The sequence below is a fragment of the Centrocercus urophasianus genome, unplaced genomic scaffold (assembly GCF_019232065.1).
Source record: "Centrocercus urophasianus isolate 14NV4802_14NV808 unplaced genomic scaffold, USGS_Curo_1.0 seq_44, whole genome shotgun sequence".
Classification (NCBI taxonomy): Eukaryota; Metazoa; Chordata; class Aves; order Galliformes; family Phasianidae; genus Centrocercus; species Centrocercus urophasianus.
The window spans coordinates 832,427-849,125 of NW_024885022.1; the positions used below are offsets into that span (position 1 = coordinate 832,427).

The 16,699-nt window shown below is 45.5% G+C and overlaps 1 protein-coding gene across 2 annotated transcripts in view; it reads right to left on the reverse strand.

Annotated features, from left to right (window-relative positions):
• HECW1 (HECT, C2 and WW domain containing E3 ubiquitin protein ligase 1) overlaps nucleotides 1–15,479 on the reverse strand; it is a 232,883-nt gene extending 217,404 nt beyond the window's left edge. The window contains exon 1 of one of the 2 annotated variants that reach the window (XM_042834238.1): nucleotides 15,418–15,479. Coding sequence is in view for 1 of the 2 variants with exons in the window: in XM_042834235.1 (XP_042690169.1) it covers nucleotides 15,418–15,447 (30 nt within the window). In the remaining variant the exon portion in view is untranslated. The remainder of the gene's footprint in view (nucleotides 1–15,417) is intronic. The other variant, XM_042834235.1, reaches the window with a different exon arrangement.
• Between the last annotated feature and the right edge of the window lie 1,220 nt (nucleotides 15,480–16,699).

Genomic DNA, 16,699 nt, shown 5'->3' on the forward strand with positions numbered 1-16,699 from the left:
TTTGTTAAGCAAACAACATATAAAAAGACTGTACAGCAAGGTGTGGGAAACTAAGGGAAAAGGTGAAACATTGTCAAGAAATGAAAAGAAAAAGTTGTTCCTCACCATCTCAAACTATACAGAGTAGAATTTATTTGTAAAAACAAAGGGAGAAAGACCCCCAAATCTAATTGCCTTCCAGTGGGAGCAGCACTTTAGCAAGTTTAGTATAAATCAATGCTTTTCTCAGTGCTGAGGTGCCTGCTGTCTCAGAGTCAAATAAAAATCTCAGCTTTCCTGTTCAGAACTAAATTACCAACTAGCATGTACTGAAAATCCTTAAAGGACGAACCCTGCAAGCACACTGATCCCATAAGAGGAAGATTCTGAATCACAAGTCCTGAAAATTCCTACATTGTGAGGAGTCCAACTTCTGTTTTTTCAGTGCTTATGTACAGAAATACTGGCTAAATATGCACTTATTCTTTATACTCTCCAAAAACGCTGCCCTACATAGTTATGCACTGGTGATTATGAATCAACCACTGTTGCTCGTGACATTCTCCACTGACTGCAACATTCTGCAGCCCCTCTGCTAAAGCAGAACTAAACTGCCCAGGAAGACAGATGTGAGTGATGTACCTCAAATACAAAACAACAGTGTGAACTGACACAGAAATACTAACCAGCATTTCCAGTCCTCTGCTGTCACAGACAACCCTGAAGTAGATATAAGGTGAGATCTACATTACCTGTTTTTCATTTTTTTAGCTGTTTTGCTTAAGTTCACATCCAGGTTCTCCCTTGATAGAAGAGAATTACCACAGGAAAGTCCAACTTATCTTAAAATAGATAATGGTCCATTCCTAGCCTCTCTCCCCACTACAAAGTCTAGATATTCCCCAGGTATAAAAGATGGCTCACTTCTAGACAACTACAATGATGTGAGATGCACGTAATCCAATGGAGAGAGAAGGATCTTCAGAACCACCTAAAGCACAGGACACCTTAGCAGCCTTTAATAGCTGCAACAGCCTGAACAAACAGTTTATCCCACGTGAGAACCTCAGGCTGGAAACTTTGCTGACATTTTCTGCATTGGGAAAGATTTAAAAATCACATCACCTACTAATAAGGCAAAGTAAAAAATGTCATAAACATCAGAAACGGTTGTCTACCAAATGTCTAACATTAGAGACAATTTTATGAAATGCAAGGTATGATAGCTGTGAGTACAAAATAATCCAGTCACTGCCTGTACACTAAAGAACTGATGATCTTATATAGACAAGATAAATGCAGAAACAACAGCTCAGAGACATAATCGTACAGTCATTTTGAAGTAGTAAACATTTGGGAAGGATCTGAAGGAAGAAAGTAATAAGCTGTTCAGTCTTTTACCATTGAGTTCAATTAGAAGAGAAAGTAGCATGAAAAGAGTTGCCATTCTAATGGTAGAAACAGAGTGCCTCGGTCAGGTAAAAGGGACAAAAAGATGAGAACATGTACCTAAGAATCTGCAGGATTCAACAGATCCACGAAGACAAAAACAGGATAAGTAGATTTTAAAAAATACCTAGGATAAAATGGAACAGAAGACATGAATGGTGTACACCTACCTGGTGTAGGGAACCTGCTTTGCTAGGGGGTTGGACTCGATGATCTCTGGAGGTCCCTTCGAACCCCTACAATTCTGTGATTCTGTGATTCTGTGATTCTGTGAAAGCACTGATAGTAGATGAACAGCCTGATAAAGTCAAAGACACATACCAAGACCTTAAGTTCAAATACAGTGGGCTGGAGGAAAAAAAAAGGAAGGAGAAATCTGAATCCAGATGACGTAGCAGTAAGATGTGACTAACTGGGAGGCACAGAGCTAGAAGAAAATTGCACTTCAGGGATTGGAATTAGAAGTAAGAGAATGAATTTAGAGATGCAAAAGGAGTACCTGAAAAAAACAAGAGCATACGATTTAAAAGTAACAAATCAGAAGAGGAAGAGTATGCAGGCACCAAAGATGAAGGCCAAACAGAAGACTAAGAAGATTTAGAGAAGGATATAAGAACAAAGATACGGGCAGCTCGTACACAGAAGGCAGTGCAAGGACATGACAGCTATTTACAGAATCACAAGTGGAAAAGAGAATGGAGGCAAAGTGATGGTTCACCTCCTCTTTCAGTACAAGAAGGAGGGGGCACCAAAGGAAGGCAATAGAATTCAGGCTCACAGCAGACTGAAGAAGTGGTTCTTAATGTGATGGATGGGTAGTTGAGCAGTGAAATTCATTTTACTTTTATTATATAAGCATAAATATGTTCAAAGAAAAGTAGGAGGTGATTCTTGGTGCAGGTCTTCACTGAATGGTACTAAAAACAGAAACACCCAGTTCTGCACATGCATAGAAAATGGTTAGGATTGAGGGCAAGGAAATAATAGAGAGAAGTTATTTTCTCGTGGCAGACAAAAATGTTTGTTATGTTCTCTAAATGTTCTCCTTTAGTCACAATGGAGATAATTCTATTCCGACCTTTTGTTTGACCCACTGCAGTCATTCATACACTGGGTTACCCCAATTTCTCAGTGACATCCTCATTTTAGTGCAATCCCTGCCAAAATGCCATCTCATTTGCTACAGTTTCTTGGCAAGTCTTTACTCTGAGGTCTCCAGATCTTTTCATAGGTGACTACTGTCACAGTCACAAACACTTTAAGCCAGCATACAATGACATGAAGAAATACCATGCCTCCCTCCATCTTTTTTCTGTCTGCTTGCATTGACATAACTGTTCTTCAAACAGCCCAATAAATCTTGTCTGGGTTATAATCAAGACATAAAATTACTTCTGGCCTGGGTCAGTTCCCTGATGCAGTTCTCCACATGGCCACACAAATGCATGTGTCCTGTCACAATGAAATGAATAATGCCCCAGAGAAGGTGGCTGGAAAAGCAGCAGGATGCACTGGGATTATTTAGCACGGAGATGAGAAGGCTCAGGGGGAATCTTATCAGTGTAGATAGCATGTTGGAGGGAGTGAAGAAGACAGAGCCAGGCTCTTCTCAGTTGTGCCCAGTGACAAAACAATAGGCAATGAGCATAAACTGAAATAGAGAAAATTCCATTTAAGCATGAGAAAGAAATTCAGGGCCACAAGAACACAGGTTAGAGAAGTGTCATGTTGTATCTGCTATTCAGTTATCTAGGAGGAGGTCAGAGGGGTCACAGCACAGCCAAAAAAGTATTTAAATAAGTTCTTAAGATTCAGTCTACAAACCAAAAATGGCAAAGAAAAGCACAGCACAGCATAGTTATGATCTCAGAAAGATTCCGGTTTTCAACCATGGTGTGCAAGACGCTCTAAAGGCAAATAGAAAGAATTTGTCATAATTTTATTATTGTTCTTATGCAACACTCAGCAATCAACTCTCAGCATTAAAGAACATGAAGCACGGTGATAAGTCTGCTGATCCTCTTTTGTCCATGGGCAGATAAAACATTTGACACCTCCAAGTTTTGCCCAGATAATGTGGCTACCTGGAGTGGGGAGCCAGTGACCCTCATAGCAGAGAATCCCACCCATCATCCAACAGAAGAAGCACAGGGCAGGGGAAGATTGAAGGGCATCCATACATGCACGATACAAGGCAAATGTTAGTAAAGATGCACAAGAAATAGGTGAACTAAACAGTATGAGAAATATTATCAAGGCTAAGAAAAAATACAAAAACACAACAAAATATTAACCTTCCATTTCTTCATTTTATTTAGAAGATAATAAAGCTACTATGTCTTTGCTGCACAGTGTGGTCTGAATAAGGAGCCACTCAATTGTTGCACAAACGCACTGTTGAGTGCTCACACTAAGAAAAATGCATTTTCCACCTCTGCGTTTCAGCAGACGAAACAGCCAGAGGATGGGCTTCCAACTCACCTGAGCAACCCACAGAGCATGGCATTACAAAGGTCTTTGCAGGAATAAGATGAATAGTCACAAAAAGAGAGAAAGAGAAAGCTCCTGAAACAGTAAGACTTTAATTGAAGCCACCATTTTTCTATCCATTGCACTAATGCTTGATTTCACTGCCACAGGAGAAGGAAAGCCAAAATAGGACACATCTTTCCCTCATTACTATCACTTTTGAATGACCTGCTGCAAAGAGTTTGCCTTTGCTGTACCTCAGCAAATGAGACCAGCAGTGTCAAAGTACAGGCCTTTTTGCAACTAAAAATAAGGTCATCTCAGAAGTGAAAACAGACAGACCTAAACAGCAGAAGTGTGCTTAACTTGCACCAGCTTAAACTTGAAGCTCAAAGATTTCATAGGCTTGCTACAGAGAGAATAGACATATTAGTTCCCATAGCTATAGAAAAGGTATTTGTGATGTGGAAGGAAATAGAGATAATGACAAGAGGGAAAAAATTGCTCCTAGCACTGTCAAAAGGAAGAAAAGAAAAAAGAACCCTGCTAATGTGTGTCTCTGTCCCCCATAAAGGTGCAGCTAATTTTTTCACAGTTATTTTAAGGACTCATGAGCTGAATGTATCCTTACTGCAAGATCAGTGGTTTAAATGGACCCAATGTAGCCATGAGGTCGGCCCCAGGCTTCCACAAAGCAAATACAATAGGATGACAACTATGATGTGCTAGAGACAGGAGATAGTTTTTAAGAAGCAGCTCTATGAAGCAGAGTAGGTCAGGCCTCCTTTTCTGCACTGTAAGAAATAAAAACATTTTGAAGTTTTCCTGAAAGCTGACGCATAACATCAACTTTGTCACACCTCCATCTCTGATCTCCCCCCAACTGGATCTGATCGTTAAACAAGGCTGCAGGGCTCCAGCTCCTCTGAATAGCTGCCAGCCGCAGCACAAACACATTCTCACGAGGCACATTTTGATTCTGTTTAAAACAGCCTTTTTTGACAGAAAACCATTCCACTGGCAAATTTTCACGCAGAAATACTTAATATGCCACCCCTCCTCCTACATGTGCAAGCACCAGAACTATTTGAAGAAGGTAATTACACTGCCTGTTCACACTTCATTGGATTGCTTCTACCAGGTTTCCAGTCTTTTCTTTGCTGGGAGAAGGAGAAACCAACAAAAGTTGGACAACAATAGGGTGATCCAACATAAGTAGATGCAAGGAAAAAGAATATTTTTTAAAGGAGGCTTGATAGCCTCAAGGTGGTTTGCATGGAGATGAAATCAGCTCTGTACTGGAGCAGTCAGCTTTTGAAAAATGCACATAATGACACCGTGTTTCTAACTGCTACATGACATGAGTTCAATGTACAATTGAAGAAGTACGTGCAGTGGGGGGCTGAGGGGGTGGTCTCTTATTTCCAGCAAACAACCCTCTGGTGCGGCACCAACCCAAGCAGCTTGTGTGTGCTGAGCTCAGCTGCCAAGGCTGGCTGGAGGCCCTGAATCAGATCAAGGCTGAGAAGATGAGCCAGGGCACCACTGCAGGAACACAAAGTGTATGGCAAGACCAGTGTGCTTGGTTAGGGGTCGTTGAGAAAGCTTACTCCATGCCAGGCCTCTGTGGCCTAAAATAAGATATTTCTCCTCCAAGGTAATTATATAAGAATTACTCCTCATTAGACTTGATACCTCAAGTGGATCCAGAACTTGCCTGCTAACTTAAGCACAAAAAAAAAAAAAAAAGTTTATTAATCCTTGCTTCAAGAAAATTCCAAACAGTCAAAACCAAAAGCTCTGAAAGAAAGCTAACTGACTTTTGAATCATTTATCATTGTCATCAACAACTGCAGTTCTACCTATGTTTCTCTGAGAAGTTCTTGATTTGCATTAAGGCTGGCTGAGACTTCTTCAGCTGCAAAGTCTCCCTCCTATATCATTCCCTACCAGAGACTGGGGATAAAGGATCAGGGGAAGAAGTTACAAAAAGTCAATGATTGGGGCTGAGAGGTGCATCTGGAAAGCAAGTTCTCAGTGACATTTTACCTCACTCTTTAACTGGAGTGAGCCCAACAACTTTCTAAGCTCTGATCCTAGTCCTGCTGGGCTTGAAGACCTTGTTACCATATGTAGACCTTGTTATCATGTGTATTTAGAGCTCTGATACTCAACAGGCTGAATTACATCAGTATCCTATTACCCAGGCAGTTGTATCTGAGATTTCAACTTGCCATTAGCCACCAGGATCCATCTCAGAAAACTTCTGCATGAAGTACTCCAAATGAGCATGCAGATTATCGTTAGGCACAACACTGAAGCATGGAGAAAGACAGAGGTCAGAAGACTAATACTGATGACAGATATTTGAATCCCAGATCAAATGAACGGGACTTGCGCAGAACTTAGGTGTTAATGCTGGAAACTGTAATCCTCAAACCAACACTCACTGCTACTGGCCCCTGCTTTACACATTAACTGTGTTTAGAGACCTCTGGTTCTGCTCCCAGGCATCCTAAAAACACCTGAGTGTTGATATCCCACATGCTGTTCAACACATAAAATACACAAACAAGTCCTTGGAACAAGCACTGGCACCAGACACTCCCCCTCCGCCCTTTAAATCAGACTTATGCTTCCTCTCGCGCTCTGGCTGAATGAATTTTTGAATGCAGACGACAGCAACTGACCAGATGGGCATAAATTCTGCCTCACCCTCAAGCACACTTGGAAAAGCCTCCTGCCTGTTAGGACACATTCCTGGAAAGTCACAGATCTGCACTTTATCTTAAGGTGCACTACAGAAATGGCAGAGATGCAGCAGCACGCTGGTTTTGCCTGCATTATGCTAAAACTAAAAGCCTTGGGGAACGCAGAGCAGGAGCCCTGCTGCTGTCTGCAAGTAAGCATGCAGTCAATACAAGCTAATGTAGAATGCCTCCTTTTAGGGCAACACTGCTTAAAACATGGCTGTAATACCCTTGGACATTAGCTGGTAAGCATCACATCATGCAGACACAGTAACTGAGATCTTCATTTGTTTACGGCCATCTTTCTACTTTTGTTTCAGGGTGTATCTGTCCCTCTCAGGGTCATGCAGGAATGAGCTATTATTCAGATCATCAATAGTGTATTTATATCCCTTTTGGTCCAGGTAGTTAAAGGAGATGAACTTAGTTTCCCAGTGAGTTATTGGAAGGCCATCACACAGATTGATCTCCTGTCCATCTCTCAGAGCTATTACAAGGGGGTCACAAGTCAGCCAAATACATTATTCACTGTGGGCCTCCCTGAGCTGCTAATAGATCCAGTGCAAATCCTGCTTACACATCCAGCTCCGTGTTCTTCCCTTGCTGAGCTGCATGCACACAAGCCCTGAGCCTGCTGCCACCATCCCAAGGCGAGCTGTCTTTCTGGTGTCCCTGGGATTCCCTAGGCAGGTAACACCACACACACACATACACAAAAGGAGATGCAAGAATTAGGTTGGGAAAAATAGATCAAAGAAGGCACATATTTAACTTGAGAGTCCAAACTACAACTGTACTATACTGATAAATCATTATACACATAAATTCCACATTTTATAATCACTAGGATGACAGTCTTACGTGAATAACCTGATGTGACCAAATTATTTTAAGTGAGCTGAGACTGCTGGAAACATTTATATTCCCATTTCCAAACATGGGCTTAGACATATCACCTCTGACTCACAATATCACATCCATCCTTTCTCTCTGAAGAAGGAACTTCATTCTGCCACCTCTTTCAGGAAACCACTTCTTAACCATTTCCAACGACATCTTTTGTTTCATTTTCCAGCATGGTGATGGGGGAAAGTGGAGGCTCCTGCAGGCAGACTGGCATGGGCTGCTGCCCCTGTCCCAGGCTTCAAAAAGCCACTTTTGCAGGCAGGCTAAGTATTAAAGTCGCAATGTCCAGTATGGGCAGAAATGCAAGGAAAGGAGAAAGGGCACAAGGGCAGTCTAGCCCTTTCTGGAACTTCTGCAATGACCTCCTTGGGTTTGTGCTCATCTTCCAAGCTGGACATGATGCTGTAGTTGATGCCAGGAGGAAGTCACCACGCATCTCTGACAAGCAAATCTAGGAGCTGATCCTTAAATGGGATTCCTAAAAGGCACTGGCTGCTTACATCCATCTCCAAAATCAACCTCCAGCCAAATCTTAGCAGCACAAAGAGCAAGATTAATCCACAGAAGCATCCAGAACATATCACCACGCCTTTGATACAGTCTTCCTGTATTTTTTTGGCAGCACAATTGCTTGTTGATTCTGTTCACATATCTCAATCGTTACGATTCCCTTTCCACCAATCAGTTCTTTTAACAATAGTTGTAGGGTGTCCTAAGCAAGCACTCTCTCTGCATCTGTTCCTGGTTTATAAACAACTGAGCACAGAAAAATACAAAAGCATTTTAGTATTAATGTACTTCTGCTTAGGGGGTCTATTTTAAATTTGGAATTTCAATACAGACACTAAGTTTGTTTTGCTACGCCTTTCTATTAGGCATAATACTTCTATTAGAGTATTAACATGAGCTATGAATACATGTTCTCATTGTCCAAGCTGAATGTTGGCCCAGGAACCACTGTGTGTGTAGCAAGGCATGCTGGACAGAATAGCTGTGCTTTGCAACTACCAGGTCTTGCAGAGTAGAAAGGGGAGAAGGAAGTGGGAAGGGAAAGAAAGACAGAAGAAGGTGAGAAGGGAGCTGCCAAAGAGAATGGAAACTGATGGGCAGAGAGCAAGTATGAAAAGTCATCGAAGAGGTTTGAATGACACAGTTCTGAGGAGCATGAAGGAACACAAAGTAAAATTTCAGGAGCTGATAATGGTTCTACATCATGTTGGCCCTTGGACCTACAGAAGAACTTCTGCCTTCAGTCACGTGTGAAATATTGTTCGTTGGTGGGAGCTTTGCTCATATCAGTATGAATGAATGTATCCCTTACAGGTGTAAAACAAAATCTATAAGCAATGTTAAGAACTGGAAACCAAAAATGAGTAAATCAGCCTAACTCTTATAAGCCACCATAGCGATAGGTCTTGGAAAAGGAGTTCTGCCACAGGGTGCAGTGAGTATATGCTGGAATTCTTTTCTAGCCTAATAAGAAGAGAAGGAGAAGGAAAACCAGTTCAGTTCATTATCCCCTAATAGCAGTCTGGATACTAACTCTGTAGTTGTCTCTACTTTAGCCTGGTGCTAGAACAACGAGAATGAAATGTCAGTGCAAATATGCAGCTTCCCTATAATACTCAGCTTTGTTTAAAAACAAAAACAAAAACAAAACAAAACAAAAAAAGCCTCAACACCCCCACAGAAAAACAACCAACCATCACCACCACCAAACACATAAACATATACATCACAAAAGGCCAGATGGTACTGCTCTTCACCAAGCAGACCTTCCAGTAACTTTAGTAGGAGCTTTGTGCACTTTCAGACCAAAGAATGTGCCTCAATAATCCTTTTATTTGTCTCAGGTCTCTACTGCGACTCTGGGTATGTATGCAGTGTTTCTGAATCATGGTATCACGATATCATGGTATCAACCTCAGATTGATGACCCTTTACAAAAGCACAGTGAGGATAAATAAACTCAAGTTCATGACAAGATCCCACTCCTCATTCTTACATAGCTTCCACAGGCCTATAAACAAGGCAGCAGATTTAATGGCTAAAAGGCCTTTCACCAATCTGAACAGCATAATCTTGGAAACGGATGTTCTGACTCCAGGATGAAATAGTTCATGCACTCCCCATCTCCTCTTTCCACCGTAAGCACAATTCAACCTCACTACAAAAACAAGATGCTGCTTCAGAGAGTAAATCTGCTGTCTGCTTCAGACAGTCATGCAGCTGCACACAAAAAGTGTATATTCTTATTAAAAATACATAGCATCTTTTTTTCCACACATCATTAAAGACACTTGACAACCCAATATTTGACAGACGCTCTGCATTGTTACATGAATTGTAAAAATTTAAATTTTCCTGAGGTTGCTTTAAGATAGAGACACAAGACTTTGTCACAAATGACAACATCAGCCTTGACAGGGCCCAGGTTGGAAAGGAAAGCACCAAGCTGCCCAAGGGACCACTCAGGGCCATCGGGTGATCTCATCCACCCCACTGTTGTGTCAAGCACTTGTAAGCAGCAGCCTCCCCAAGCATTTGCTATGTCCGGCAGGAAGGAAGATGCAACTCGAATCGTTCAGGACCTGCTTTACAGCAGGTGCTCAGCTCTCAAGCAAAGCCAGATTATCCTCAACTTCTCTGCTTCTTACCTAGCTCAGCAAAGTTCACGCCGAATGCGTTCTGCTGAAGAGACAAGCTTTGGCAGGATAGTTTGTTGCAGAGAGAAACAGGATGCATGGCAATGCCTTTAAAGATCTGGGGATCCTTGGTGTGTCTGCTTTGTACAGCCAGGCACTCAGAGGAGATTGACCAACACATGGAAGAGAACTTGTCTGACAGTCTCTGCAAACACTCCCCATGGCTTGCCCTCCTCTTTCTGTCCCTCAGGAAAAGCAGGCAGTTTGCTGCTCCACCTCCTCTGCTGCCACATGCTGGGAAGGAGCATCCACCTGGCTTCCTCTCTGCAGAACGGGTGTTGTGGGTAGCACATCAGCTCTTCCCAAGATCACAGGATGCCATTCTCAACTGTGCGTGGAGATGTGTGAAAGCACTCTGCCAGCAACAAAGCGGCGTGCTCCTCCTTTCTGTACAACAATAGCTCTGTTGAACCAGACGTTCTGGGACCTGAGAAACCTGATTCACCTAATTGAAGGTGCACGCAGCAGACGTTTTCCTATGGTACGGAAAAATTAATTATATCACATGACAGATTTCAGTCCTGGTGTTCAAGAGCTCATTAACAAAACTACTATAAGTGGTGCTAATAGAAACAAATGCCTTTAACATCACAGGGTTCCCAGATGACTCTTGCTACGGAGATGGATGACAAATCACTGTCAGTCATCCTTAAATTCCATATTGACTACACTGAAGCAATTACCTGTTTATTTTTAGAACATGTTCCATTTTAAACACAAGTGATTCACTCCAAGAGATGTTTTGTGCTGTATCGCTACTTCATGGGTTAACAGCTCTCAAATTTAAATGGCTTTACATTCTGGACAAACACCTGCTTTTTTTTTTTTTTCTTTTGCCTCTAGACATCGGATGGGAATTTTAATTCAGGCTTAAAACCAAACAAATGCTAGTCTTCAGCAGGCATCTGCAGAGAAATATAAAAATATCTGGGAAGTGTGAAAACGAGCGCCTGTTTTGCTAAACGCATGAAATGAAGCCTCCGCTGAGTGCTCAGCAGCAGCATTCTGATTGCTGCACACACGCTCTCTTCCAAGTCCTCCTGCTCTGCAGCAGGGGAAGGCTGCCTTCCCGCATCCTCAGAGAACTTCGTGATGTGATGAGCTCAACGGTCCTGTAGGGAGCCCAGAACTGATGGTTTCCTTTGACATTTCAAACACCAGCATGAGGGCTTCCCTCATCTTCTAATGCCTAAAGGAACGACCCATTTTATTGCTTCCCCCAGCCAACTCAAGGTTTATCTGCATTGTAGGCAATGGTCCAGACAGAAGGAAGAGGGGCTGGAAAGAAGCCCAAGCTGCCGTTGTCCTGTAAAATGAGGGTGGGGTGGAGATTACGGGAAGGAGAGTACTGGGAAGCAAAGGTTTCTCCTGTTGGTCCCTCTGGAGAGAGAGAAGAAGCAGGAGCTGCCCCAGGCACTGCAGTGGAGAACCAGGCTCAGCTACTGCTTGGCTTAACCCAGCCCCTGCCTCCTTCTGAAGGGAGCAAGCTTCTGGGCCACAGACCTTTCTTGCCCCCAGCAGTTTGACACCCGTGACAACGGCATACCTATTCTGCCTGCAGCCTGGACCAGTCTTACCAGTCTGTATGCTGAGGAAGCCACAGACATCCCAGATGAGAAGGGGACTCCGCCTTGCCCAAAGGAACAGCCCAAACACCACCAGAGAGGCAGCCCTGACCTAAACTTCCCACTTCAGAGCTGACACTGGAGTATCCTACCACAGCATTGCTGATCAAAAAAAAATCTAGGACTGACTCAAAGTCCATTTCACAGCTACAAGTCCATTACACAGCTGCCTGGCCACCATTCATTAACTGTAATGAAAATGAACCCAGCTTCCTTGCATCAAAGAATCTTGCTATTTCTTCATTCATTCCAAACACTTTGCTGAATTCAAAATCCACCTTGAAAACATCAAATGGGGTAGCTGGCATCTCTGCCTGCCCTGCTCCTGGCTGTGCTTTTACTTTTCCCTATGCTGCATGCCCCCCCACCTTCATGAGCATACATGGGAAACCAAAACATTTACTTACATCTGAGGGCAAATGCCCAAGTACATAAAATTTGGCCTTATACTTTATTAGAATTAATATTCACCAAATCTGAGACCAGAAGAAATTTATTTCTAAGGAATTAAACCAACTCCCTGCAGTGCTTGCCAATCAGCCATTGCAGAATTACAATAGCACATGAAACCTCACAAGAGACACAAGTGGAAAAAAAAAAGTCTCAACCAGAAGTAAAACTGACTCATCTCTTTATTGCCAACACCAAGAAAGATGCTGAGCGTAAACAAACAGTAGACATCCTGAAAAAAATAGGGAGTCACAATTTCTTTTAATGTGAATAGGCAGATAGTCAAGCTGGAGAGGACAGGACCATCCTGCAGCCACTCTGGACCTAAAGGAAGTGGCTAGCACCAGGGTGAAGTTTCCAGGAGTGGCAAGGCCACCAAGGACCTGGAAGCAGGGAGAAAGCTGACAACTCCCCACTCGTGGGGAGCTCCTCACTACACAGGCTGAAGAGCTGCAGCTGCAGGAGTGTGACCAACTCAGGGATGGCACATCCACATTTAAATCTCGAAGACTCTGTTGCTCTGGGTGGCCTTCACAAGGCACTTTGACCTGAGCTAGCTAGCATTCCGTCTGAGAGAGAACCAGAGGACTTGTCAAGCGTCAAGCTCTATGCCCTGGCTGCTGGGTTCTACACAGACTACAAGCTCTGCACGCTGACATCAGTCCTGTGAATATCCCTAAGTGTGGGGAAACTAAATAGGTTAAGACTTGGGATCAGGGAGCCTTGGGAGGAACATAAGGAAAATCACTGAAAACAAGTTAGATTCCCTGGCAGAATTCACGATGACCGACTAATATACTTTGAAGTAACTATTTTGTTACTTACTAAAAGGCCTCTGTTTGAGCTTCAACTGGCAGGTGGGATTAATGAAGAAGTTGTAATATTAGAATTTTTTTTTTTTTTTAAGCAGGTTTTACCAGAGTTGAAACCAAGGAGGCAACCTTAATGCCTGTATCCCCACCACTGAGATTTCCAACGATTTCAAAGAATGGATAGCATCACCTCTGTTAGAACAGCTCCTGGCCTGACAGTATTCAACACCAAGACTCTCCCACCTTGAATCTCTCCCCCAGTATCAGAACCACACCTTTCCAAGTATCTCAGAAACAAACTAACAAGCTAAATCTTGCTTCTTGCTTATTGAAGTAATTGTTTGTATCAGGACTATTCACAAAAGGAGGCAAGGAGAAGCATTTAGCGCTGCCATGAGTGAATACTGCTCAACTTCAGAGGAAGCACGTGCAGAACTCCGTGAAGCTTCTCCGGGATCATCTTGTGACTGCAAAGAATGCTAGATTGTGCGCCACCTGTATGAAATACAAACCACAGAGTGATACATTGCTTTGTTTACTAACAGCCCTGGGCCAATTATTTATTGGAACATGGTAAGTACCACGTTGTTTATCGGAATGCATTTAAAAAACAGAGCATACAGATTTTGAATTCGTTATTTAGGATGTTCTGAATCTGAGTGAATGGCTTTGCTGTTGAATTACTGCCACTTTCAGGTATTTATAGCTCCTGATAGTCACCAAGTGTGTTTTGTGCTTTGGCCCACTCCAGTTTCATGCAAGCACCTTTACGAGAAAGAGCTGACTGATACCACAGAGGCTGGGAGGCCAACGCTCAGGCCACACTAAACCAGCTGTGCACCACTGCACGTACGACACAAGCAATACAACATGCCACAACCACCGAGTCACGTGCCTTACTCCTCCTCACAAATGCCGGCCATTGGAGCGACCACCGTTCTGAGCTGACTCCCACTCACCCAATGAGAAAACTGAACGTGCATTTCTTCCACAGGGACAGGTACTCTCTTTCCCCCCCCAACAGAGAGCGCCTGTATTGCGGGAGGAGTGCTGTGCTGGCAGAGCGAATGCTGCTTTTTACATCTACTCCTGGTTCCAGTGTGAAAATCAGCATCGCACCTGCGCTGTCCAAATGGGTCTACATTACAGAGAGGGGAGCGGGGAGAAGCAGTCAGGATACACACTGTACTCCACTTCTTCATAAAACACACGTACTACATGGAGAAACGATAATCCCTTCTTAGTAGAAAATCCAAATTTCCAAAACGAATCCCCAGGCTAAAATTAATTGTTGCAATAACCACAATCCTAGCGTGAGTGCTAATCAGAGAGGCGCAGCTGACCACCTGCTATGTGCCATACATAAGGCCAAGCAGCTCTGCGTCCCGATGGTGGGCTGCCCCCATGGGCTGGACGCCCCGATGGCTGAGTGCCCCCGAAATGAGATGGCAGTGCTGCTGGGCGTGCGGCCGCTGGACTCTTTCACTACGCACTTCTGCTGAGTGCAGCATTAAGGGGGAAAAAAAAAAAAAAAAAAAAGCACTACTGCAGCTCTGAACAGCAGGATGCAAAAATCCAAACCCAGGCCAAGTAATTTCTTCTTCAAGTGTAAAAAGCACACAGCAAACAAAGCAGGAGGCAACACATCGTACATGCCTGTTTTGGTGCAAATCCGTTTTCCGTGAAAATGAAAAACGAGAAAAGCATCATTTGACAATGCTGGATGCTAGGGTGCTAGGGTAATGTTCTTAACATACCTACAGGAATTTTATTTAATTGCTGATGGAAAAGGCAGTTACATAAGAAGGTAATAACCAAAACATGAAATCATGAGGTTAGACTACAGCAAAACGGGAGGAGGCAAAAAAAGGCAGGTTGTGCTTTAAATTTTGCTGCATTGTCAGGGAGCCAAAAAAAAAATAACAAAACCCACAGATTCGGGGGCTTCTCCTGAAGGGCAGAACCACGACCACGGCAATCCCGCACGGGACTCCCCGCCGCCGGCACGCAGCCACATCGCACCGTGCAGCCGTGCGGCTCCCCGCTCAGCGCCCTGCGGGCAGGCCGGAGCAGCCAGATGCTCCACAGAGAACAAAACCACGCGTACACACGGGCGCCCGCCGCTCGCAGCCGGCTGCCGGCTCCCCGCAGCACCGCCGGTCTCTCGGCACAAAGGTGCCCGGCAGGGAGCCTCCGGCAGGCCGCCGCCGTCCCTCCATCCCCCCGGGAAGGGCAGGGCAGGGCCGGGCCGGGCGACACCGGCCTCCCTTACCTGGACAATGCCGGCCTGGGCACAGCTCATGCTCCCCCGGCAGCGCGGCTGGCAGGGCTCACATCCCACACGTGCTCCGGGCAGCGCCGCCCGTGCGTCAGCCCCCGCCGAAGCTCACCATGGTCCGGCAGCACCGGCCGCAACGCCTGCAACGCCGCGCTCCCCCCTCCTCCTCTTCCTCCTTCTCCTTCTCCTCCTCCTCCTCCTCCTCCTCCCCACCAGCCTCCTCCCACCCCGCCGCCCGTCGCCGGGTACCGGGCGCTCGGAGCCACCCACACGCCGCGGCGGGCGCCCGGCAGCCCTGCCCGCCCCTCAGCGCGACGCCCGGCCCGGCCCCCGCCTCCGCCCCGGGGCCGCCTGGGGACGGTCGCCGGCGGCCCCTGGGGGTGGCGGCCTCCTCCGGGCCGAAGCGGGGACCCTGCGCACCTGGGAGCGCCGCGCTCGTCCCCGCTGCCGGCGGATCTGCGGCGCCCTCAGCTCCGCTGGGCCGATCGCGCCCGCACCTCGCGCATCCCCGGGTGGGAACCTCGCCCGACGCCGAGGGACGTAACGATGCGCGCCGGCACCGGGGCAGGAGAAATCGGCTCTCTTCCCCTCCTCGCTCCCTCCCGCAGGCCTGCAGCCCTCCTGCCGATGCCCCGCCGGTAGTACGGACTCTGGGGTGGTGGCTGATGTCTTCCCCCTCGCACGCGAAATGACACCTACCCCGCAGCTGAAACTCCGCGGGGAGCTGACACCACCAACCCAAGCCCCTGAAGGATCCCCAGCCTCCCCTCCCCTTGCTTTCTCTCCTGGAAAGCGTTTTATAAATCGCACCCCCCTGGACAAAGAAAGCCGCAGGCCTACAGCTGGGAAGAGAGGGAGTTTCAAAACACAGCTGCTACACGCGCGTTTCTCCCACGGGTCTCGCGTTTGCGCTAGCATCGATCCCTGTGCAGCCTGCTCACCGAAAATAGAGCAGGAGCGCTGCCGGGGGCTGCGGCGAGCAGCAGCTTGCACCGCGCTGTGCTTGCCGCCCGTGCCCAGCTGGCGGAGGAGCTGAACACCAGCTCTGGAAGACAGCAAATGCAGAACAGTGAAGTTCTGCTTAGTCCCTCGCCGGATTTTTGCAGATGCCTTTAGGCAGAAACGACATTTTGCAACCATACCGTTGGAGCGGATTTTCCCCCTTCTCTGTGCTATTTAATGTGTCATTTTTTTGAGACTGTTTGAGCTCCCTAGCACAGGCAATGAAGAAAAATAAACGCTAATTTCCAGTAACATCACGTAATTGAAGCTAAGT